The sequence below is a fragment of the Megachile rotundata genome, chromosome 10 (assembly GCF_050947335.1).
Source record: "Megachile rotundata isolate GNS110a chromosome 10, iyMegRotu1, whole genome shotgun sequence".
Lineage (NCBI taxonomy): Eukaryota > Metazoa > Arthropoda > Insecta > Hymenoptera > Megachilidae > Megachile > Megachile rotundata.
This window is the reverse complement of record NC_134992.1, coordinates 5,700,513-5,726,017: the sequence shown is the minus strand read 5'-3', so window position 1 is coordinate 5,726,017 and position 25,505 is coordinate 5,700,513. Positions and strand designations below refer to the sequence as shown.

Below are 25,505 nucleotides of genomic sequence, written 5' to 3'. Positions count from 1 at the left end.
AAGATCGTGAATAATAATTTCCTATAGATGTTACATATCATATTACGCATTATATAATGGCTAACTTTTCTTTCGTCAGTATCCTCTCATAATCAAGTGTTACAATGGGCACATACAGAAATTATATGAAATTGTTAGAATCTTGGCCACTGGATAAATCAAAAGCTGGGAGGTAATTTTATTCAATTTAAAAAAATTGAATTCTCTTCATGCTTATTGAATAACTTTTTTTATATACAGCTAACGTTAAAACAATATGAGTTTAATTTTTTGCTTAGGTTAGAATCTTCGTCTTAATTTTTCGTTAAGGTTAGAATTTTCATTTCAAATTTTATTTACATTCTTATCACTGTGTAATGTAAAGTATATCATGTAAACATTGCTTTATTGTTTACTATGACATGAGATTTATGGTTTGTATTTATTTTAGTGATCTAGGCCAACACATTCGTGATCAATTAAAGATTGCATTTGCAAGAGGTGAAACAACTGATCCAGCAGATCGTGAGTTATGCGACCGTTATTATAAGAGTTTGAAGAGAATTTGTTCTAATTACTATGGCCAGAAGTATGTTCGTACTCGCACAAGTACTGCCAGTGGGTTAGAAAGAGAACATTGTAATTTGGCGCTTAGTCCTGAAATGTTAGAATATTTTGAAGAACGAAATAAAAATATTTTGTCACGTACAATTTCGAGAGTTGCAGAATATTACCATGCTAGGAAACTTAATCAGTAATGCATATTGCATTTGTACCAAAAGAAATTATTATATGAAACATCTTAGTAAAAATATGTATTATTTACTTAAAAATCACCATAATGAAGTACTTTGGACAGATATTAAAAGATATAGTCAAGTAACAAATGAAAGCGATGAAACCATTAAGAATGCGCCACATATACCAGTTATGCTTAATGAGGTGTTACAGTATTTAGAACCATCTCCAGGTAAAATTTATGTTGACATGACATTTGGTTCTGGTGGACATACTAGCAAAATATTAGAATTGTCGCCTGAAGTAAAAGTATTTGCATTAGATAGAGATCCAGTTGCACATGAATTTGCACAAGAATTATCAAAAAAATATCCTGGACAATTAATACCACTATTAGGAAGGTTTTCTGAATTACCGGAACTGCTTTGTGAATATAAAGTGGAAACAAATAGTATAGATGGGTTTTTATTTGATTTTGGATGTTCTTCAATGCAATTCGATGTTGCTGAAAGAGGATTTTCTCTGGCAAAAAATGGGCCATTGGATATGAGAATGGATGGTTTCAGATGTCCTCTCGAACCTACAGCAGCTGAGGTTTTACAACAAATATCAGAAAAAGATTTAACTGATGTGTTGAGAATTTATGGTGAAGAGAAGCAAGCTAAGAAAATTGCAAATGCCATTATTAATGCTCGATATAGCTTTCGAAGTTTAAAAACTACTCATGAATTAGCTCAACTTATTGACTCTATTATACTTAAGAAAAGACATGACAAACTTGGTAAATATGCTCATGTTGCTACAAAAACATTTCAAGCACTTAGAATTTTTGTAAATAATGAATTAAATGAAATTAATTATGGCATTATTCTTGCTGGATCATATTTAAAAACCAATGGTCGCCTAGTAACAATATCTTTCCATTCTTTGGAGGATACAATAGTTAAAAGACATATTACTGCAAATATAAGCGAAAATGTTGCCAATAGATTACCATTAAAGTACATAAATTATGGTAAATCCTATGATTCATTTGAAATGGAATCTTTTAATAAAACTCCATGGAAAATGTTACATAAGCATGTGATAACACCAACACCAGAGGAAATAGATGCAAATCCAAGATCACGTTCAGCAAAGTTTAGAGCAATTGTTAAAGTAGACTAAAATCATTGTTATTTTTAACATTGAAAATGTAAATAAAATTTGTAAATGTTTTTTGACTTTGTATTTTAGTGTAAAAGTACATTTGAGTATACAGTGCATTCTATTGTATGTAATGTGTATCATGTGTAACAAAAATAAAATATTTCAACTAAACAAAACTGTAATAATCATTTATAATTAAAATGGGTATTTCAACTGTGACAGATATATTGATATGGGAATGTTTGATAATTCAGAATGTATTTTTAAAATAATCCTTCTATTTCGTCTGTTTCACTGTTCCAGTCCATGTCATAAATACTTGGTCTAGTGGAAAGACCTGGCATCATCATTATCTGAAAAAAGTATCATTATTATAATTTCATATTAGCAAAAGTACGTAAGAATCATTACAATTATAATACTTACCTCTCCCACCATAGGTACTACAAAACCAGCACCAACAGATACAAATATATCTGTAATATCAAGAGTGAAACCTGTAGGTGCACCTTTAATCGATGGATCACCTGTTAAAGAGTTTGACGTTTTTGCCATACATAATGGCAGTTTATCATATCCCAATTCATTATATTTTTTTATTTTCTCCTGAACCTATAATTGAACATATAAAAAAAAATTATTTTAAAAATCTTCTGACAAGAAAACTATCCCAAGTATCTGCATTAGATTCTAATAAGTGTTTGTATATTCAAATTATTACTAGTTAAATCTGAGAAAGATACTTAGGTGGTTTTGTTATTAGGTGAAAGATTATTTAACACTTACTTTATCTGCAAGAATAACCTGTCCGGCTCCGTATATTTCCTTGGCGATAATATTTATTTTTTCCTCAATACCGGTGTCAAGATCATATAATAACTTGAAATTACTGGGTTTGTTTACTGCAGCTATAACTGCATCGGCAAGTTGTGTAGCGCCAGCACCACCCTCCGCCCAATGATTACATATAATTGCATCCGCTGCACCGCTTTGTATCGCTGCTTGTTTCACTAATTCTAACTCCGCTTGTGTATCGGTACTGAAACAAAATTGTACGTAATTAATTACACGTTGTAACATTAGTGAACAAATTTAATTTTCCCAAAGTGAAACTTACGCGTGAGTGTTAATGGCAACAACAACAGGTACACCAAACTTAATACCGTTACTAATATGTTTCTGAAGATTCGGAAGGCCTTTCCTGACTAAATCAAGATTTTCTTCCAGATATTCCTTTTTCAATGGAGCACCAGTTGTCACTGTAGGTCCACCGCCATGCATTTTCAGTGCTCTAATGGTTGCAACGAGTATAACAGCGTTTGGTACATGGCCGGATGTTCGACATTTAATATCAAAGAATTTCTCCATACCGATATCGGAACCAAATCCTGCTTCGGTTACTACGATACCTTCTCGTCCGACTAATTTCAATGCAATAGCATCTGCTATAATGGAAGAACAACCATGTGCAATATTTGCAAACGGTCCAGCATGGACCATTACCGGCGTTCCTTCCAAGGTTTGCATAAGCGTTGGTTCAATAGCGTCTTTTAGTAAAATTGCCATTGCTCCAGTTACACCCTACACATAAGTATATTCAAATTAGTCAACTTAATAATTTACTTATAAAAGTTCTAATACTTATAGACAGTAGTATAAGTTTACTAACAAAGTCATCAGCAGTCAAGGGTTCCCCATTTTTGTTGAAAGCAACCACTATGTTGCCCAGCCTTTGCTTCATATCATCAACACTGGTGGATAATGCAAGTACCGCCATTATCTCAGAACCGACAGAAATGCGGAACGATGTTTCTCGAGTTTTACCTTTCTCAGTCGGACTTTGACCGATTGTGATTTTACGTAGAAATCGATCGTTTATGTCGACCACTGAAAATTTTATTTATCAAAATAAATTTTTAGGGAAAATTAATACGAATCTTACCTCGAGTCCAAGTAATATTTTCGGGATCTATGTCCAATCTAGCAAACTTCTTTCGTTCTTCTTCCGTCAAACTATTTGGATCAGTTTTCGTGATACCAAGTTTCTGTAAACGTCTCAGTTGTATGTTCGAGAATTTCCTCTCGCCTTTAACAGTCGGTACAAGTCGATCATAGAGAGCTCCATCGGTCTGAGTAGATTCATGGAAATACCGAGCATCGATTTGGGCTGCCAATAAGTTATTGGCTGCTGTTATGGCGTGAATATCACCGGTCAAATGTAAATTGAATTCTTCCATAGGAATTACCTGAAAGTAACATTTGGATTATATTTTATATCCTCAACATTCTTTATAAGGAACCTTAATTTTTATGAAAACATACTTGCGAGTATCCTCCACCTGCAGCTCCTCCTTTTACCCCAAAAGTGGGTCCCTGACTAGGTTGCCTTAAAGTAACAACAGAATTCTTTCCTTTATGTGCAGTCAAAGCTTGCACTAAACCCACCGATGTGGTACTTTTACCTTCACCAAAAGGTGTTGGCGTGATACCAGCAACCACCACGAGTTTTCCATTTGGCTGGTCTTTCAGTCGTTTTAGAACATTCAAGCTAACCTTCGCCTTTTTGCTTCCATAAGGGCTAAGTTCATTAGCGAATAACCCAATTTCGTCTGCCAAGGTCGTAATTGGTTTTGGTTCTTGGCTCCTTGAAATTGTTATGTCACTAGGTACGGGTTTTTGTGGACTGATTTTTAAGGCTCTGAGTTTCCATTCGGTGTTCAGAAGTTTATTAGCTGCTCTCTGAGCTGATATTACCGTGTTCTTCATTAACATCGCTACGGTCATTGGACCTACGCCTCCAGGTACTGGTGTAATATAGGAAGCTACTTTGGCAGCTTCTTCGTAGTCCACGTCTCCTACTAAACGTTGTCCACTTTTCTTTGTAGGATCTGAAAAAGTATTTTATATCAGTTTGTCGAAGAGATTATGGATACTGGTGTGAAAGGTAAGTACAGTGAATATAAATTTACAAATTCGGGATTATGGAAATCTGTGAACCTAGGAACTGTGTCTCACGAGAGGCAAAAGCAGACAGACAGTATAGAAAAGTCGCAAAAATATATATCCTTCCGGAACATCAAAAGAGTGGAAAGAACAAGGAGAAAAGGGTGTGACTTTCCCTAAAATGGGAATTCTCTATTTCCCCGTCAACGGTCGTCAGGTCTAAACCGTTGGATGGTTGACCCATCGCACTCGGCCTTCTACAAATTACCGTAGCAGTAACAAATTCAAGGATCGTAACTTTTTAAAATTCGGAACCTAAAAGTTATGACTACAACCTTGGGCTCATGTATAAACCAACTGGGTAAAACTAACAATGGTTCCTTGGGCTTTTATTGCTGCTACGGTCACTCTTCAACCCTCTTAATTTACAATATACTATGGGTCTACACAATGCGTTATTTTAAGTATTGAATGTTACACTAAAATACCTACCCGCTATAGAATTGATTCCACAATCAATTACGACTGCGCCTGGTTTAATCCAACTTCCCTTGACCATTTGGGGTTGGCCAATACCAACCACTAAAATGTCAGCTTGCGAGACCTGCAATTGAGATAAACATTTAATATAAGAAGCAATTATAATGACTTTATCTTTGCTTTCTTTGTAATTTTACAAATTTTCAAGTTTTGGTATTTACGTACAACTTGCGGGAGATTCTTTGTCCTCGAATGGCAGACAGTTACTGTTGCATTGTGCCATTTTAACAGTTCCGATACAGGTGTGCCGACGATTTTGCTTCTACCTAATACTACGGCCTGGGCTCCGGCGATCGGAACGCCGCTCCTGGTAATATTAAAATATTATTTATTTTGTATTATATTGTATGAGATGTATTTCAGATTCTTTCATAAAATGGTTTTGTTAGTTTCTATAAAACTTATTTGTATTTCAAGTATACTACGGCCATTTTATGAGGAAAAATTGCAACACTAGTGTTGTATGTTGTGTAGTTATGTATTATATGACGTTGAATTTGTATTATATATATTATGTTATGCGGATGATAATCATTTAAGTTGTTAAATATGATTTAAATAAATGAGTCTTAATAATTTTTTAAATTTTAGAACTGCCATTTTAGATATTTTTTTTTTAAATATATGAGTCTTTTACTGAAAAATTGAATCACCTAATTTTAAACAAAATATTGTTTTCTTCTTACAATTATAAAGTCATGTATGTTGAGAAATAGTAATTGGAAAAAAGATTGGTATCATTTTGCACTCTAGATTTTTAAGGTTCACTAATCTTGATATATTACCAAAAACGATGCAGTAGAATCGGAATATTCTTGAAATTGGCAATAGACAGAAAATGTTTCTTTTATACAATGTTTGCGTGAAGAATGTCATTAGCAGTGTATTATTATCTAAAATAATATTCAACGTACTTTTTAATAAGTTCAATGCACCCGTTTGGAGTGCACGGTAAAAATCCCGACATATCGCCGATGGCCACTCTTCCCTCATTAATAGTATTTAATCTGGAAGCATAAAATTCATAAAAACATAAAACTAAGATTATTACAAAAATTTAATCTCTTTTGATTATTTGATTAACGATGACCACAATTTTTTTACTTCTTTCGTAACAAAGTAAAAAAATGTATACTCTTTTAGAAACAAATTAAAAAAAATATAAATATAAAGTGTATGTATATTTTTCAATAGAATGTAATCAAGAAATTGTTATTAATGAAACTATGTGTACTTAAAAGGAAGATTGCGCTTTTATCAACTAATTCGTGATATTTTGCGTCAAAGGTCACCGTATCGACACTTTATACTTTCTTTAGTATTAATGTATCGTTTCGTACAATTGCATAACCAAGTTCTTAGAAAATGCTTTTAGTTGTAAATAATTATACGATCAAATCACTTCGTTATTTTTATTAATACTTATATTGAATATTTTAATTAACCTACAAGGCGGAATATTTAAATAGTTTAATATATTTGTTATCAATTCTGTAATAGTAGAAATATATTTTTTTCGATGTTGTTTGTTTAAAAGATTTGAAGAAAATAATAATTTTTTTAAATGGAATCACTTTCTGTTACATAGATCGATTCTTCGAAATATTTTGATTAAAAATGTATTAGTATGCAATTTCAAAAAAATGAATTACTTGTGTGATATTTTAAATTTAAGAATGAAATATTTTATACAAAAATAACGAAAATATAGAATAAGATTTCATCAGTTTGTCACTTAAATATTTTAAAATTATTATTCTTTATACGTAAAAAATTAATTAATCACACATCTTTATTGTAAGCTAAATATTCGATAAAAATACTGTTGCATAATCTCTTATTAAATTACATAATTAATTAAGAAATTAGCTCACATATCTTTCCTGTATTTCCAAATATTTCGCCGAATTATCTTTACTAATATTTTCAAATGCAATTAAAATTTAACTCACGAACTAATTGCCCAGTACAATTATACTATAAAAAGGAAATATGCGCAACATTATAATAAAAGCACAAATAAATTATATTAAATAAAAAAAAAATATTTGTGACTTACCCATCCACATCTTTTTCAGGTGATACTAAATCGGTAATTAAATGAGAATCAATCTTGTTAACACTATCGAGCGGCATTTGCACGATAATTCCATGAACGTTCGGATCATTGTTTAATTTGTTTACTTTATTTATTAATTCGATTTCCGTGGTAGTATTTGGTAGTTTGACGTGTTCCGCAGCGATTCCGATTTCGCTCGACGCTTTTATTTTCATTCTTATATAAACATTTGAATCTTCTCTGCCGCCAACTTGTACAATTGCTAATCCAGGTACAAATTTGGGCAACTTCTGTTTTAACGCTGTCACATCTTCTTTTAAACTTTCACGAATTTCTCTGGAAAAATCGAAATAGATTTCTGTATTCTCACTGGTCTATGAACTTTTATTTCTGGAACTAATTATTATTACAAAGTATTGGAACTAATTACAAAAAATTAGTTATTCATTATTCGTAGTGTGTAGGTACACAAATTTAATTTAAATTTAATTTGATTTAAATTTAAAACGTAAACAATTTTTACGTGACTGTACATCAAGTTTTGTATTAAATTTTTACATTTACATAGTTTATTTATAGCTAAATGATTCAAAATGAAATAAAACTGATATTTTCAGGAATTTGTCTCTAAATTATTTAGCTCCGATCTATTTTTTAATATTCTTTATGCGACTTTCGAGAATTTGAATTCCGCGCGCTTCAGCGTGCACCCACACACGCACTTTTTTCAAATTGCACCAACAAATTAAGCTTCCCTGAAGTCGTTACTCACTTATCATATCAATATGAAGTATCTAAAACAAATTTCCACCGTAACAAACAATTCATTCCGTTACATAATTAACGGACTGGAAGCATAACCTCAAATAAAGGAGAAAAACATGCTTCCATAATTAAGGTTAAGATACAAAAGTATCTAGAAACACACGTATTTAGAGAATCTCGAGTGCGATATTCGGTACAACGAATACTATCGACCTCTGTGCAACATTCAACAATCGAAATACCAGTTTGAATTTCGACCTGCGTACAAATAACTGGTGTGAAATGCGCAACACGTGGAAGAATTTAGCAAACTCGCGCTACAAAATATTCTAAATCGATTGCATTCCAAATGATTTAGATGTTATCGAGTGATTACGTAAACGTGTTATTGTTACAATTACAAATAATTTAACTCACTTTGCCAGTTCAGTACCGGATAGCACAACTCCTCGTACGTCCGTCGACATAACTCTTTGAAGAAATCTGTAAATACAAAAGAAGTTATCGTTCCGTTAATATCGGTTTTGTAAATGAGTTAAATTATTACCGCACTGGAGGAACACGATTTATCGTAAGACTGGTTGACAGTCGAATGAACCGTCTTAGCGTAGGTGACCGGTTTAGTTTGGTATATACGTGTGTTTACAGAGATAACGTGTTATTCAACACATTCTCACACCTACTGGGTCATTTAAATGGCTACACATGCTCGCAGCAGTGTAGGAGAATTATTCTCAATTCAGCAGTTAAAATGGTAGACAACGTCAAAATGGCACCAGATTTTCTTTTTATTGCATGATCAAATAGGTTTGTTTGACATTATAATTCAAACGTTTGTACTATAAAAGTCGTAGAAACTTGATAAACTGGATATGTGTTATATAAATGTATAGAATTATGTATGTTTGGTGATAACTTCTACATACATGTGAAAAGTAATGTCAGCAAATTTGTTTAATTTTATTTATTTAAGAATGAAAAATTGTAACTATGGGAGATTGTAAGACTTTCTGTAAAATCTCAAATAAAAGTGTATTAAAATAATAATTATTAATTTCAATTATTTTTGTTGAAAACCCTTATGCAAATTATGAATAAAATAATTTTTGTTGAAAACCCTTATGAAAATTATGAATAAAATAATTTTTGTTATCACCCCTTTTGTTTTTTAACTTATATAGTCAAACTTTTCTTATTGTATTGATAAATGTAACAATAAACGAAAGTAATGCGTTTAAATATGGAAGGGCACATCACTATATAACTTTTATTCATTATTAAAAGGAATTCATTATTAAAAGGTTCTTACTTGAAAGTATGCAGCATTTAAGTTACACGATAAACCAGCACGACGATTCTTTGAATACTAAATATTAATTGACGAAGACAGTCTTCATGGGGGGCAAGAAAATACTAAAAAAGGAGGATGTTTATCTACTTTCCGTGTGACGAAATTCTTGATAAACTTTAACACGTAAGATATTATTTTAGTCGTGGCTTGCATTGTAGTGACTAAGAAAAACTATTTCTCCTTTCGAAGCATAGTTAATTCTTTTAAAAACCAACCTTTAATCAACAATTATAAATAAATAATCATACACGAAGTAACATTTCAAATATTTTGATGAATTTTAAGTTTACTGTTATGGCAAAAGTGTCTAATACAATGGATTTGTTTATGGTAAACAATCGGGATATGTGCAAATCACTTATCAGCTTGAACGTCATTAGATCGAGAAATATAAACTGTTGATTGTAAATTGAGAACGTTGCTTCACTTTGATAAGTATATCATCGTAATTTATTTTGGTAATGAACTTCTTGAAATAATTGAGGAATCCCAGTTTGAATTGGATAAATATTTCTCTAATCTATCTTATTATTCAGATTACATCAATTACAACATTTTGTCACGTAAGATTTATTGTAAAATATTTTTGAACTCTTACCATCAAATTTATGGTAAAACTATTTATTTTAAAATTGTTATCTTTATTTTGAAGTGTATTGAAAATATTTTTATTTTTATAAGTATCGAACTTTGTTGAACAGTACATTTAATATTATTTTAAAAATGCTCTAGGAAAGAAAATATATCATTCCGACGCATTTGGACTGTGCAGGTTGGTGTTCAATTAAGGAAATTCGTGAAGGTTGGAAGTTGTTTATATATCGAGCTTCGCGAACTGCTCGAATTGTAGTATTCTCCGGAAGTTTGTAGGGAACTCTGCAAAAACAGCTTGCTTCCCTCATTCTGTTCTATGCTTCAGAACCTGCGAGTCGATAAACCCATTTAATTTACTGTGGACCTGTTCCAAAACTAAGCAAAAACTAATTCTAAGCTCCTTGATGTTACACCAATTAATTGTATTTGGAAAGTATCCCAATGGTTAATGAATAAACGACCTACATAGAAACAATATAAATTGCATTATTCATTATCACCAGAATACTTTCTAATTGCTCTATATTTATTGTAGTATTTGTTAGTATATGTATATTATTATAACATATATTTACTGTAAAACAATATCATCTACTCATGAAAAATTACAGCTGTGAAATTGCATTTTTTCCATCCTAGTTTAATTACCTTCTCGTATTTTTCTTTTGATTATTATTTATATTATTATTTGTATTAAATTGCATTTTTATTTATATTATTGTCAGATATTGTTAGTAACTTGTAGTTAGGCATAAATGGATGGTATACATATTATTTAAATAACTGAAATTATTTTGCAGAGAAATTATCAGTAAATATACACAAATTAATATCTTCAAAATTGAAGCAGCTGTATACAAATAATAGTAATAGGTTTTCAAATTTAAGAAAAAATTCAAAGTTATAGAGAAAAACAAGTACAACACTTATTTAAATAATTGTCAAACATAATAATTCTCAAATAAATTAAGTCAAACCTAATTATAATATACAAAACCTAACCTATTTTTTCATTTGCGTCCAACGTTGATGCCATATTTTTTTCATGAATAACTCCACCATATTACTTCAATCTTCACGAAATAGAAATCTAAATCATTAAACATGATTTTGTTAAATTTATTTTTAAATCCACATTAACGTAACAATTTCAAAACGAATTCTATAACTCAAAATATCGATGATGTAGGGCAATAACGGTATTCTTTATACACAGATAATAATGGAAGTATTCAGAAGTGTTTAGAATATTTATGAACGAGTATAACATTCAGAAAAGATAGGACGTTCCTCTAAAAGTGAATGAAATTAACCATGGCATGTTGTATGTCCCTTTACTTGGCCGTCACGTTGATTGGGGGATCTGTGATATCGTTAGGCCATGGTTTTCGACTAACCGTTATGCCGTTTCACCGTTCGAGGTCGGAGCAAACGGCGAAGATTAGTAAGATTAACCAAGATCCTTCTTCAGGGTGGCTTTCTGCGTTCTCAGGAGGGCGTAAGTCCTTCAAAGGAAAGCTATTCATGGTCGCGTGTTTGAAGATTTGGTACGGGGTGTCCACCGTCTGGTATCCGTAACTAATGATATCTTTCTTGTTATTTTGAATTCTAATTAGGACAAAGAATGCAATTGTAAAGTGAGCTTTTTTGGAATTGTAGGATTTAAGAATTTGGAAGGTGAGGTTTCAGAAGTTAGGGATTTGGAATTTTGGGCATGATATTTGGGAATTTGGGGATATGGGAATTTTGGGATACGGAAATCTGGAGATATGGGAATTTGGGGATTTGCGAATTTTGGGATATGGGAAGTTGGAGATATGGAAATTTTGGGGTATGGGAATTGGGGGATATGGGGATTTGGAGATATGGAAATTTGGTGATATGGGAATCTTGGGATATGGGAATTTGGGGATATGGGAATCTTGGGATATGGGAATTTGGGGATATGGGAATTTGGAGATATGGGAATTTGGGGATATGGGAAGTTGGGGATATGGGAAGTAGGGGATATGGGAAGTTGGGGATATGGGGATTTGGAGATATGGGAATTTAGTGATAGGGGAATCTGCGGATGTGGGAATTTTGGGATACGGAAATCTGGAGATATGGGAATTTGGGGATGTGCGAATTTTGGGATATGGGAAGTTGGAGATATGGAAATTTTGGGGTATGGGAATTTGGGGATATGGGAATCTGGGGATATGTGAATCTGGGGATATGGGAATTTGGGGATATGGAAATTTGGGGATATGGAAATTTGGGGATATGGGAATTTGGAGATATGGGAATTTGGGGATATGGGAAGTTGGGGATATGGGAAGTAGGGGATATGGGAAGTTGGGGATAAGGGGATTTGGAGATATGGGAATTTAGTGATAGGGGAATCTGCGGATGTGGGAATTTTGGGATACGGAAATCTGGAGATATGGGAATTTGGGGATGTGCGAATTTTGGGATATGGGAAGTTGGAGATATGGAAATTTTGGGGTATGGGAATTTGGGGATATGGGAATCTGGGGATATGTGAATCTGGGGATATGGGAATTTGGGGATATGGAAATTTGGGGATATGGAAATTTGGGGATATGGGAATTTGGGGATATGGGAATCTGGGGATATGGGAATTTGGGGATATGGGAATTTGGGGATATGGGAATTTGGGGATATGGGAATTTGGGGATATGGGAACTTGGGGATATGGGAACTTGGGGATATGTGAACTTGGGGATGTGGGAATTTGGGAATTTGGAAGTTTAGGTGTTTGAAAGTTTGGGAATTTGGGAATGTAGAAATTCGGAAATGTAGAATTTCGGGAATGTAAGAATTTGAGGACATAAGAATTCAGCAATATAGGAGTTTTGATGATATAGAATTTAGAAATTCAGAAATTTCGAAATTTACTAATCAATAGATTCGAAAATTCGAAAACTTAGGAACCTAAAAATGCAAGATTCAAAAACAAGAGTATACGAAAAACAAATTTTGCTTCTTTGACTATTCAATATCCAATAATTTGAATTATCCTAATCAAAAACTGAAGAATTAGCAAACCCGTCAAAATAAAAACAACCTGCACAAGTAGACACGATATCAAAATTTCGCAACAATTCCATCAGCAACCCACGCAAAACTTCATGTATTTCACACTCAACGATTTAATATGCAAGAGCCAATCATATTCAGATATTCATAAAGTGATTCGGTACTTGTAAGTCAGTAAAACTTGCTCACTTCATCGTCGACAACGTTTGGTACAACTTGGACGTCCGTAAACGTTTGGATCGCTAACTGTTTAAGTACACTTTCAATACCTCTCCCGAAGGACTTGCTTCCGCACAAGTCTCAAATCTCGCGGGTCTTAGCCTAAGGTTAATTAATATTAGACCGACAGAAGCTAGCACGAAGATCACGTGGAAATTGGCGGTCTCCGTGAAATTGCTGGATCGACGAAGCAATTGGCATCCATAATTTCCATGACGTAGATTTCGACTAATTCAGGCTTCTCCTTTGGGGATATCATCTTTGTTCAGATTTTAAGATGCAGAACTTTACTTAGTTTTCTCTTTTTTTTTTTTCGATCTCTGACATGTCGCTTTTTGACACCGCAATATCAGTTAGAAAGATTCTTTCTAGTAGATTTACTTTAAATTATTATTTACTTCTTAATTAATTAATACTTTGTTAATATTTCTCATTAATAAATTTGATTAGATATATCGTTTATTTTGGTCTTCTGTTTTTAAAACGATATTAGGTTTCATTTGTTTTATTATTTTGAGGTTATAGTTTGAAATGTCTGCATCTCTTATTATTTTTATAAATTATAGTTTTTTTGCTAGATGAATAACATGAAGGATTAATAATTTAGTTTCCCTTAATGTTTCATATAATGTAATTTTAATATTATGGTAAAGTTAGGGGACCTACTCAAAAAGTTCAAACGAAGTGAATAAGAGCTATAGTAACATTTTGAACTTATTTTTTAAAATTGTTCATATCATGCCTAAAAGAATTGAGTAATGAAAAGTAGTTAGTTTAAATGAATTAATGAACTTGTTCAAATTAATTTAAATAATTTGTTCAAATTAATTCAAATAATTTTGTTCAAATTATATCAATAATTTATTCAAACAACTGTTACTACAAATTAATTCTCAAATATTGACGAGTCACTACAGACATAACATACCAGTAGACCGTTTTAAAATCGACCTAACAGGTTCCAAGAGTCCGGTTCTACAGTTAGGGTGAAGTGGATGTTATTATTAAAACCGGAACCAAATTCAAAAATGTATTCTAATAAATAGAACCGAATGAAAAGAACGTTAGAATTCTTCTTTAATTCAAAGTTTTAGTGATCGTTGTATGTCTTCCCATATAATTATTTTTATTCTTCATATAATTTAGCCTTCACATTTATAATGTAACATAAATGTATCAAACGTTTTTAATGTAACATAAATGTATCAAACATTTTTAATGTAACGAAATGTTCAAGAATGTATAAAAAGTTCATACGAAATATTAAAATAAAAATTGTTATATACAAGGTATAAAACCTTGTTACGTACCTAAAGCAGAAGAGCATAGCCGGATATTTTCATCTTGTCACCTAACCCGTTTCTCTTCCACTTTTCATTTCTTCGGACCTTGTCCGCAGCATCCCCCTGATCCTCCCCTACTGGTAATACAGCTCGAACCGGTACGATAGAACGTTCAAGTCCGAGCGAAGGGTGCTGCTACGTTAGGGGGTGAGTTTGTAGCTCCAGTCGTGGAATAGGTACGTACAGATTCCAACTTCTGCGGATAGTTAAGCTTAAGGGTTCTACGGAGGAACTAGCCCTGGGGTGACTGGGACCACGGATGATCAGGGCTGAAGTAAACGGGCATAGGGAGGGAGGGAGGCCGAAGGAAAGGGGCTGGATTGGGTGCTATAGGGTGGAAGATTTCTCCATCTCGGATAGCAAAGCAACTTGGACCGCAAATTCCTTTACGCGGTTCAGCTAGGAGTGCATCCATGGCTACAGTCAAGGAACCGACTCGATTTCGTTAATAGGTCGCGTTTAACTTGAGGGTTTTATTCCTTAAATGTGCCCGGGCTTCCATCTCGTTTCACGAACAGATTCTTGCGCGGACTTTAGATCTTTTTGCGGAAGATTCGGACGTGAAATTAGTTTTAGTGATTGTTCCTGGTTAATTTATTGTTATAGATGATTTTGTAAATTGGCTAACTTTGTTACCGAGGGTTTCTGGTATGCAAGGAAGGAAATCTATGAACTATAGATTGATTTATTCTTATGTTGTAGACTTTTATGTATTTGTAAATATAGTTGTTCTATGAAATTTTTGAAGGCACGAATTTTTATGAAAATTAGAATTAAATGGAAAGTAAAATGGAAGTCAAACACCATTTTGTAGAAATGCTTCTTTGTCAACAAGGAGTGTGATTAATTTTCAAATAAGAGTAATAATTAATTAAGAATAAAACTAAATTAATATTAAACTTTGAGCAAGAATAAAAATTAATTAAGAATAAGAGTAAATTAATATTAAACTTTGAGCAAGAATGAAAATTAATTAGTAATAAGAATAAATTAAGATTAAACTTCAAATAAAAATTAGATTAATTAGTAAGTTAAACTAAGATTGAATTTTAAACTAGATTACTATACGTTACGTTAAATGAGGTTAGGTTCAGTTTTAGTTAGACTTCAGTTCAGTCAAAATATTTCACTGTATTTATGAAATGTTTCTTCGCAGTTATGTATCAAATATTAATATTTATTTATTTTCATTAAATAATGATAAACACGGCAGTTTCTCTACATTGCAATGTATCATAAAAATTTATTTATTATTCAAATTTTCAATTTTATTACTTTCTTATATAAGAAACGTTAACTATAAAAGTAAGTATATGCAGAATAGAATGATCAAATATGAAAAAATACATAATTATACAAGCTGCAGAAAATAATAATTTCATGGCGATAAATCGTAACTAATTGATAAGATAGCATTTAGACATCACTTAAAATGCAAAGCGTCAGGGACACAAATTACCCGATGAATCAAGTGACTTCGCGGGCCACTTGTAAACTACTGTGCTCGTAAACCTACCATTACTGCACTCTACATTTAGTACCCCCTACCCTTTATCCCTATAAACATTTACATTTACATTTATATTGCGCTATCCGACTGAACATGACGAAATTTCGGTTCACGTAACAAGCACGTAATTGTACTTTTCTATCGACGCTCTATAATCCTACGTCCAGTAAAAATTCGTTCATTTCAATTCCGAATTTAAATCCTTCAAGCTTACTTTGTTTTAATCTCGTTAAAATTTATATGTTATTAGAAATTATTTTATAAGATAATTAAAATTAATTTTTTTTTAAATTGGAATAAGGAGTTGTATTCCGAAGATAATAAGTATATTGAGTTTATAATTTTTTAATACAATAATATATGATGATATGTTAATACAACTTTAAATTTACACTTTTAAAAGATAGTAATACACAACATACTTTATTATCAATTATTTTAATATATCTCTACCTTAATGTACTTTAAATTTCTAAGTTTAATAAACAACAATACAAATGTAATACTATACAAATAATACTATATTATACAAATGTAACAGTATACACTTATACAACAAAATATAATAATGAATGTTAACAACTTACATAAGAAACATAGTAATAAATTTTAATAATATATATAAGAAATATAATAACATATAACAAGAAGTATAATAACAAACATTAATTGGATATAATAAGAAACTAATAAACGTTAAAATACAGTTTCTGTCCAAGAGCTATATCTCGACGATGCAGCAGTAAATTTTTCTTTCGAACAATAATGATAAACTGTTAATTATTTTATTCAGTATTTTCCACATGCCTGGATATAGGTGTAGATCACAGTGGCGCTTCCAATCAAGGATCCTTAGAAGAGACTAATCAAAATTAATAGCTAGTTGCCACTCCTCCGCATCTAGGCGATACCTCGTGGAGACGGCACGAGATTGGATATGTTGGCAATAAATAGACGATTGAACGTGTAGCCTTCGTGTTAGACGACGGAAGGGATATGAAATTAATACAACTCCATCCTGCTGGCCTGTCATGGAAGGCGTCTCTGCCTTCACATTGGTATTTCTGGCATCCTTAGGCTTCTCGACCGTAAGGACCCTTCGATGGGAATATCAAGGAAATTAGAGACGCTAGTAGATAGGCCTGAATTATCGACGGTCCGACGAATCACCGTTCCTTGGTCATCAAGATTTAGTCCTCAAAATGATTGCGTGTTCCTTCTGCTTGTGTCACGATTTCATCACCCTAACCTTAATGGAAAACTGATTTCTATTAGAACTTCGAAACTTTTGATAAATGTTAGATCATTTTGAAGATTTTTGACTGTTTTTCTTAATTTGTATGTAATTTTAATATATTGACTGCTATGGGAGTCATTCGTGATCAATTTCCTTTTATTTAGAGTGACGTCATCTTTGATTATTAGCTACTGTTCTGATTAATTGTTATATGTATACTAATTCGTTAATTGTTTGATGTTGGTAAATGTAGTTTTGTATCTTTGTGTTATGTGTTCTGTAAAATGATTATTAAAAGAATTATTAGTGAAATATAAATATACATACATTGCTTATAATATAGATAATATAAGTAAATGTAAATTTAACTGTAAGTGAAAATGTAAATGTAAATCTTTGGTGACACAAATGTACATGACGTTTTCTTGCATGTAAATAATAATTATGTTTAAGCTTGTTATGTATATAATAATTGTAATTCACTTATTAATAAATAGAATTTTAAATAAAAATAAAAATATCATCAAACATCGTCAAAAACATCAAATATAAAAAAAATAAAAATATTTATTATAAAGTAATTTAGATTATTAGAAAATTCCTATAAATTAGTTCAGATTATTAGAAAATCCTTATGAAACAGTTTACCATAACCGAAGATTTTTGTAAAATACTATAATATTTATAAATGTAAGCAATAAATTTTATTCTCTCTTTAAATAAAAATGATAATGAATTTTTCACTAAAAGAAATTCTTTTCCAACTTAAATATTTAATACGTGCAAAATTTCAGTTAGATAATTTGATAACAATCTTTATTTTCTGAAATGGTTGAAAAGGAAGTGTTGAACTTTAACGAGATTAATAAAATGCATTATCTGGGTGCGAAGTATCAGAAGTTTATACGAGATAACTTTGTATTCGACTTCTGAAACGAGTTTAGTATTAGTGTACCCAGCTTAGCTACTCTTGCTGATTAGCTGTAGAGATTCGATAGTTTGGTAATCGAAAGCATTCACTTGAAGTTGTTCGAAGTGGAAAGTAATTGAAAAATATTTACGAGTATTATTTTTTTTTTAACATTATAGAATTCTATGAGTAAATCATAGTTTTAATTGTATTATTATTCCATAAACAGTTTTTTGTTAGCTCCAAAGGAACTTCATTTTGTTAATCTTCGTCAGTGATTTTTATAGTAATCAATTTTTTAAGCTCAACATTTGTTAGTATAAAAATTTAAGAATTTTGAATTTCTTACTTTTGAGTTTTAATTTTTTTATGCTTCTGTATTTCTGTGCTGTTATATTTTTGTTTGCATATTTTCATATTTCTATATTTTTACTTTTCTATATTTCTCTATTTCTATATTTTTATGTCTCTATATTTATATCTCTATATTTCTTCATTTTCATATTTTCACATTTTAATATCTTCACATTTCATAAAACCTTGAACAAACCATTCATTGCAGTATTTAAAAATTCCAAAACTAAGATCTTCTTTCGCTATATTCATAATGTCTTCTTTAGCATCCATTTCATACAAATTACATTCAAGCTACAAAATCTTCTCGCACAAAATTCGTGTAAATTTTGAAACTTCGCAATACAAGGCTAGGTTAAATGCGTATAATAATGTAAATGACGTTTTAACCGACTCCGTGTTAAACGGTCCCCCTAGACCGCAAACGAAAAAGACGTGTAACTCTCGTGGGTCCAATTTCCCTGGACTTCAAAGGGTAGGAAATATCGTAAGGACAGGACGTCGTAATAACCATAATTCAATATGGCTGTTAAGATGGTAGGCACTTCGAGACGATGTAGGTAGAGAGGAGTTCCATGGGGTTGGGAATGGGGTAGCAAGACCTTCCTACTCATTCTCCTCTGTACCCTGCATCCTCGATACAGATGCTATCTAAGAAGAGAATCCGGGGTGTACCATTGTTCTGTGTCGAGAAATCTCGATGCTTCGGCCCTGCTGCACCGATACTCCTTAAACTTTGGACAAACTTTGCCACACCACCAAATCCTTGCTACAATGAGATATATATAGCTATGTATCAGACCATTGATCCTCTTCAATTGCACACAATTAACGCTTCTTTGAACATGCAGTGACCACCAGTCAATAAGACCGCTTCATAATTTAGGCAATAAACATTTTCTTCGATAAAAATTATTTTTAAGTGACTTCAAAAAAGAAGAATCTTAATTGAATATACTTTTCTTCTAACTAAAAGTCTTTTTTTTCAAACTAAAAGTAAACGTAAGTTTGAAAAGTTTATTTTTTAAATTATTTCATTGGTATTAGATTAATGTATTTATTTCGTTGATATTAAATTAGCTTATTTATATCGTTAGTATTAGTTTATTTATTTTATTAGTGCATTTTAATAAACCGTAATTGGCAAGTGTTTGTAGTTGAAAAGCTTGAATGCAGTCATTGTACTTCATTTGAGAAAATTGAATGGTAGCTCAATATCATTTTTACTGTCCTCTTAGAGATAGAAATTTTAAATGGGAATGTTTCATTACAAGGAATATTGTAGGGTTATAAAAATAAATATTGATCAAGAATGATTATAAATATGTATTGACCCAATAAAATTAAAAATTACAGTAATTAAAAATTAAAAAATATAAGCACATATGATTGACTTAATATTAGAACTAGCAAATTACATGTACATATTTATTAAATCAATTTTAAAAATTGTAAATTATAAATGCAATTTATCAGCGCAATTTTGGAGAGTACAATTTTCAAATGCATATTTACCAATTAAATTTAAAAAATTGCAAATGAGAAATAAATCAATATATAAAATAATACTAAACAAATTTAAATCACTTTATTAGTTTGCAAATTTTATTCTACAAAAATGTTGAAAAGAACTAATAAATAAAAAGAAGAAAATTGATTAACTTAAAAAAGTACGAACAAGTGAAAGGTGACTACTGATTGCGGGGAACACAAGTTGTGTATATGGAAACAAATTTCCACGATTAGAGTAGCAATCAATCTTCCACTTACGGCTCATTACATCTCGTCAAGTCTCTTTTATAATTCTTAATTCCTAATAAGCAGTCAATCCCCCTTTTCTCATTCGAGGCAATCAATATATCACTGGATTCACTGCTTCCACGGTAATTTCTACATATTACGGTAAAAAGAAAAAGAATCTAGATTGCATGTATTATATTTTTTCTGCGACAGAATTACATCTACATTCAGTTACCTAAAAAAACCTGATAATCAACGTGATTTATCCCTGAGAATATTCTTTAGAAATAATACTTCGTTATGTGATGTCAATTATTTGATTACTTTATTAACTGTTGTATTTTTTAGAATATTTACATTTAGTAGAATATTTAAAATTATTATAATTCTTTAAACATTTGGAATATTTAAAAATTTAAGGAATATAGGAATTTGGGAAATTTGGGAATTTAATTGGAAACTTTGGACTTGGAACTTTCACTTTTTAAAATTTCAGTGATACAAAAATTTGAGTTTGTACATTTAGAACTAAAAAATTTGGGAATTTTTAAATTTCAAAATTAAAAGATTTCAAAATGTCATTTTAAAAATGTTAAATGGTAAATTTGAAAATTCCATAGTTTGGAATGTTAGAATTTGAGGTTAGAAAAATCTGGGAATTTCAAAATGTACAAACTTCATAAAATATTGAAAATATTTACAAATTTAAATTCAAATGAACTCACAATCAGTACAATGAACTATAGTACATTATCCAATTTTGATCATAAATCCTATTTTGTAACTTAAATACTCAGCAGATTAACATTTTAAAAATTGAAGAAGTTCTAATAACTCTAAATTTACAATTAATTCGTCCTCGCTAATTTTACAAATTTGATCATACTTACATAATAACAGTCCAAAAAATTCCATAAATCCTATTAAAATTAAAGAAATAAATCATGAAGTATCACAGTTAACAGTTAACCTTGCTGATTATTCAACAAATTAATAACTACGTCGAATATCATTGAATTATCCGCTAGAGTTCTTCGAAACAATTTAGCTACCCTTCCAACAAACCATCAAAGTTTCATAGAGATGGATTTGTACCCGCCGGAATATCGAGTCTGGGCGGCCATATTTTTACGAAACATGGCAAACAGGAGGGGGTGAAATCGTTTTGATCGCAGAGGAAACAAGATGCTGGACGAAGGGTGATGCTCGACTGGCGAGCAGAAATGGTGAGGGGTCACCCAATCAACCCCCAGCAAGCCACGTCTTACCCTCTCTACAAAGTTATCTTTCTTGTCCCTGCCCTGAACAGAGTTACAGCACCCTCGAAATTCTCAACTATTGACCGAACCACTCCAAACCATTGCTACGATCAATCGGCACTTGTGTTGCTAAGAAAGACGAAACTCGAATTTCATATCCCGGCGAAGTTGCCAAAGAAAAATTTGAAGGAATCGATATTGGTAAATGATCGGAAGAAACTATTCGTGATGAAGCTTTAATGATTATTGTGACAGACTATGGTCTTGTGTAAATAATTATATGTGAAGGGGAGAGTTTTATGCTTGAACTATCTTAATAAGATATTGTTGCAATAGGTATCATTTCATAGGTAGCTTAGAAAAGCAGTATTTTTTAATTAAATCTATAACTTTATATATGTGATGTACAGTCAAACAGACATAATATAATAGACAAATAATAGCTTCAAAAATATTCAACAAACTTTCCATTACAAAATTAGAGTTGCAATTTGACAGCAAAAATACCTTGGGTGTTAAGAGTAAATTAAAATATATTTTTTACCGAAAGAGTATATTCACAAAACTTTTCAATCAGAAATGTTTAGAGTTGCAATCTGATATAAAAAATAGCTTTGGGTGCAAGGAGTAAATCAGCTAAAATTTGTTTTTTATCGAAACATAAGATGAAGAGGAAGCAGTTCGATAAAGAACCACAACGATGCCCATCGAATAATCGCAAACCGTTCAAAGTGAGAAAAGCAAGCGCCATACGATAGCTACAAGGCAGCCTTAGCCGGTGTAGCGGTACTGCACCCCTAGGAACAAAGTTATATCGGCTCCTACTAGCACGGGATGAAAAGAGGGTGGAGAGGGGGTGGAACGCCGTGGCCCGTTCCTGAGGGAGCGGCGAAGTTCGGTGATTACCTAGGACTCTCCTAGGAACCGAGAGTTTCGTACTTCGGCCGTATGCTGCCTTCAGCAACCTAACAGTCGAGCAAAGTAACTAAGGTTATTCGGAGATACGCAGGAAGGTGGATAAGGAAAGTTCCGGGGTGGGCCTAAGGGATGCACTGTCGATACCGTGAGCGTCTGCATCAAGATATTCTCAGTTGAGCGATCGTACCCACGAGATTCCTGATTAGACCCTGATCGAAGCTTTGGAGCTTGCCGCTTCGAGATTTTCATAACAGACGTGCCGTGCAGTAAAGAACAGATTTGTGTTCTTTGGAAAAAATATAACTATAGGTTACTGCTATTGCTCTGAAGATTTTAACCCCTTCCTGTGCCATTTATTTTTCAGATGCGTCAGTCAAGACTAACTATTCAGGGCTATAACATGAAAACAAACAAAGAAAATTAAAATGTTGTGACTATTTTATATTAAGGGATCCTTGATAATGCAACTTATAGTTGGACCTAAATTTCAAGTTGAAGAGTATTCAAAATTTAAGTAAGGTTTGTCACATTTGAGCTGTGAGTGCGTCACGAGTGAGACTCGTCAAAACACGGGAAGAGGTTACGGGGTTTGGGGGAATTTTTGGTGACTTGTCGATTTGATATGGAAATTTGAGAATTTTAGATTTTAGGAACGTAGTTTTTTTACAGATAGGCAAGATCAGAATGTGGAGTCTCAAAATTTGGAGAAATAAGGATTTGGGAACGTTGGAACTTGGGAATACATGAATATGGGGATTTATGGACTTGCTGATCTAGGGACTAGGGATATAGGAATTTGGAAAGTTTAAGAAGTTGGGGATGTGAAGATTGAAAATGTAAAAATTCGAAAATTTGATAATATGGATGTTTAGAAATTTGGGAATTTAGAAAGCCTTATAATGAGTTCTGCGCTATGAAACTTTGAGAAATTGAATATTTGGGATTTTAAGAATTTGGAAATTTGGGGATTTTGCAATAAGTGAACTGATGGTTTTGAAAACTTGGGAATTCAGGGACTTGACAATTTAAGAATTTGCAGATTTGGAAATTTAAGAACTAGGAATTTTGAAAATTTTGGGGTTTAGGAATTTAGGAATTTCATGATATTAGAATTAGGGAATTTCGAAATTTTTTTATACAGAAAGTTGAAAATTTATGTATTTGGATATTTGGAAATTTAAGAGCTGTTGAATTCAGAAATTCGAAAGTGTAGAGATATAAAGTTAATAATATGGAATTATAGAAACTTGCTAATTTGAATATTTCGAAATTTGAAATTTGAATTTTTGAGAATTTGGAAATATGATAGTTTTGAGTTTATGAATTTCGGATGTTGAAATTTTCAGATTTAACGAATTAAGATCTAAATAATAATTAATATTAAAATTATCTAATAACTCATAATTCAAATTAAATTCTTAATTCAAAATTTTCAAACCACGAATTAAAAGTTAAATTTAATTCGAAGAACTAATTTCTTTTTCAACAAATGATTAATTTTGAATCTTGAACTAAAACTTCTGTTCATTAAAAAAAATTAATTTTATAATTTAATTTAAATAATTAAAAAAAAGCGAAATTTATCAAAGATTAATACTTATTCTTTCATTGAATTTTGTGCAAGTAAAAGTTAATATTTTTTATTTCCCTACTTTTTTCATTTATTATGTGAAATCATATAATAATCGATATTATACTTATTGATATTGTCAGACATTTACAAGATTTAACAAGATCTCCTGGACGCGAGTTGATGCACGTTTAGTGCTTAATGTACACCACACAAATCCAGGTGGTCCTGTAAATCCTGAACAAGCTGGTTTCTATCCGGCTTAATTGGTTTCGTAGAAAATCCTGTAATTGTACATCAGCATTCGTAGGAATCTATTGTTTCTGTTTCCAATTGCTTGTGAATGAACGATCGTGCCATAATTCGTAATTAGCCGTTGATATTATTATGTTCTGAAGGTACGAGGCACTGCATTGAATTTTACAATTTAAACTAGAATTTGGGTATTTAGAAATTTTTAAATTTGGGTATTTGGGAAATTGAAGATTTGGAAATTTAGAAATTTAGGAATTTTCAGTTTTAGGAACTGGGGATTTGAGAAATTGAGAATTTATTAATTTGGGGATGTAGGGATTTGGGGATTTGGGGAATTTGTTAATTTTAGGATTTATTAATTTTGGGATTTGTTAATTTTTGGATTTATTAATTTGAGGATTTATTAATTTAGGGATTTAACGCTTTTGGAATTTAGAAATTTGGGAATTTTCAGTTTTGGGAACTGAGGATTTGAGAAATTGAGAATTTATTATTTTGGGGATGTAGGGATTTAGGGTTTTGGGGATTTGGGGATTTAGGGAATTTGTTAATATAGGATTTATTAATTTGAGGATTTATGAATTTGGGGATTTGTTAATTTGGAGATTTAGAGATTTCAGGGTTTGGGGATTCGAGGATTAGAGGACGTGGGTATTTACAGATTTAGAGGTTAGGAAATTTGATAATTTGGAAATTTAGAAAATAGGAAAATGACAATTTGGAAACGTGATAATTTCTAAATTCAAATTTGTGAGTTTTAAATTTTGTGGACATGGATATTTAAAGAATTGTGAGTTTAAAAACTGAAAATTGACAATTAAGTATTTTCCAAATTTAGGAACCTTAAGGTTAGAGAAGATTTAAGAACTTTTAACTTTTCTACATCCTACACCCCACTTACTACGTAATTGCTCCAAACCGTATTTCATGTGAATTGTCTTTAATTGAACCCCTATTTTTTATCCAATTTTATATTAAGATCATGAAAGAAACAATTGATACAGTAATTTATAAACATCGAGCTTCAAAG

The 25,505-nt window shown here is 31.6% G+C and overlaps 3 protein-coding genes across 5 annotated transcripts; 2 read left to right on the top strand and 1 right to left on the bottom strand.

Annotated features, from left to right (window-relative positions):
• Positions 1 to 12: 12 nt before the first annotated feature.
• LOC100881342 (ubiquinol-cytochrome-c reductase complex assembly factor 2) lies at positions 13 to 959 on the top strand. Its single transcript, XM_012298230.2, has 2 exons — positions 13 to 172; positions 431 to 959. Exons 1-2 carry the CDS (start codon positions 105 to 107, stop codon positions 735 to 737), a joined length of 375 nt encoding a protein of 124 aa, XP_012153620.2. The 5' UTR covers positions 13 to 104; the 3' UTR covers positions 738 to 959.
• Positions 715 to 2,042, top strand: LOC143263881 (putative methyltransferase-like protein 15 homolog). The gene has a single exon (XM_076536702.1). It carries the CDS (start codon positions 715 to 717, stop codon positions 1,882 to 1,884), a length of 1,170 nt encoding a protein of 389 aa, XP_076392817.1. The 3' UTR covers positions 1,885 to 2,042.
• pug (pug C-1-tetrahydrofolate synthase, cytoplasmic) lies at positions 1,931 to 9,576 on the bottom strand. Of its 3 annotated transcripts, none has more exons than XM_003700159.3 (13): positions 9,483 to 9,576; positions 8,591 to 8,656; positions 7,409 to 7,744; positions 6,264 to 6,356; positions 5,515 to 5,656; positions 5,302 to 5,413; positions 4,189 to 4,754; positions 3,809 to 4,112; positions 3,536 to 3,753; positions 2,984 to 3,447; positions 2,653 to 2,905; positions 2,293 to 2,478; positions 1,931 to 2,219 (listed from the first exon to the last, which is right to left on the bottom strand). In XM_003700159.3, the coding sequence occupies exons 1-13, from the start codon at positions 9,497 to 9,499 to the stop codon at positions 2,130 to 2,132; spliced, it is 2,847 nt and encodes a 948-aa protein (XP_003700207.3). In that variant the 5' UTR covers positions 9,500 to 9,576; the 3' UTR covers positions 1,931 to 2,129. The 3 variants fall into 3 exon arrangements, with proteins under 3 accessions (XP_003700207.3, XP_012153623.2, XP_012153625.1); XM_012298233.2 differs by lacking the exon at positions 9,483 to 9,576 and adding an exon at positions 8,721 to 8,979; XM_012298235.2 differs by lacking the exons at positions 8,591 to 8,656; positions 9,483 to 9,576 and adding an exon at positions 8,181 to 8,328.
• Positions 9,577 to 25,505: the final 15,929 nt, after the last annotated feature.

Excerpts from the sequence above, each read along its gene's own strand:
- LOC100881342 (XM_012298230.2), top strand. The coding sequence starts at position 105 with ATGGGCACATACAGAAATTATATGAAATTGTTAGAATCTTGGCCACTG. Across the intron at positions 173-430 it reads GATAAATCAAAAGCTGGGAG|TGATCTAGGCCAACACATTC; the intron begins GTAATTTTATTC and ends TATTTATTTTAG.
- LOC143263881 (XM_076536702.1), top strand. The coding sequence starts at position 715 with ATGCTAGGAAACTTAATCAGTAATGCATATTGCATTTGTACCAAAAGA.
- pug (XM_003700159.3), bottom strand. Across the intron at positions 3,754-3,808 it reads AAATATTACTTGGACTCGAG|TGGTCGACATAAACGATCGA; the intron begins GTAAGATTCGTA and ends TAAAATTTTCAG. Across the intron at positions 2,906-2,983 it reads GTTGCCATTAACACTCACGC|TACCGATACACAAGCGGAGT; the intron begins GTAAGTTTCACT and ends ATTTTGTTTCAG.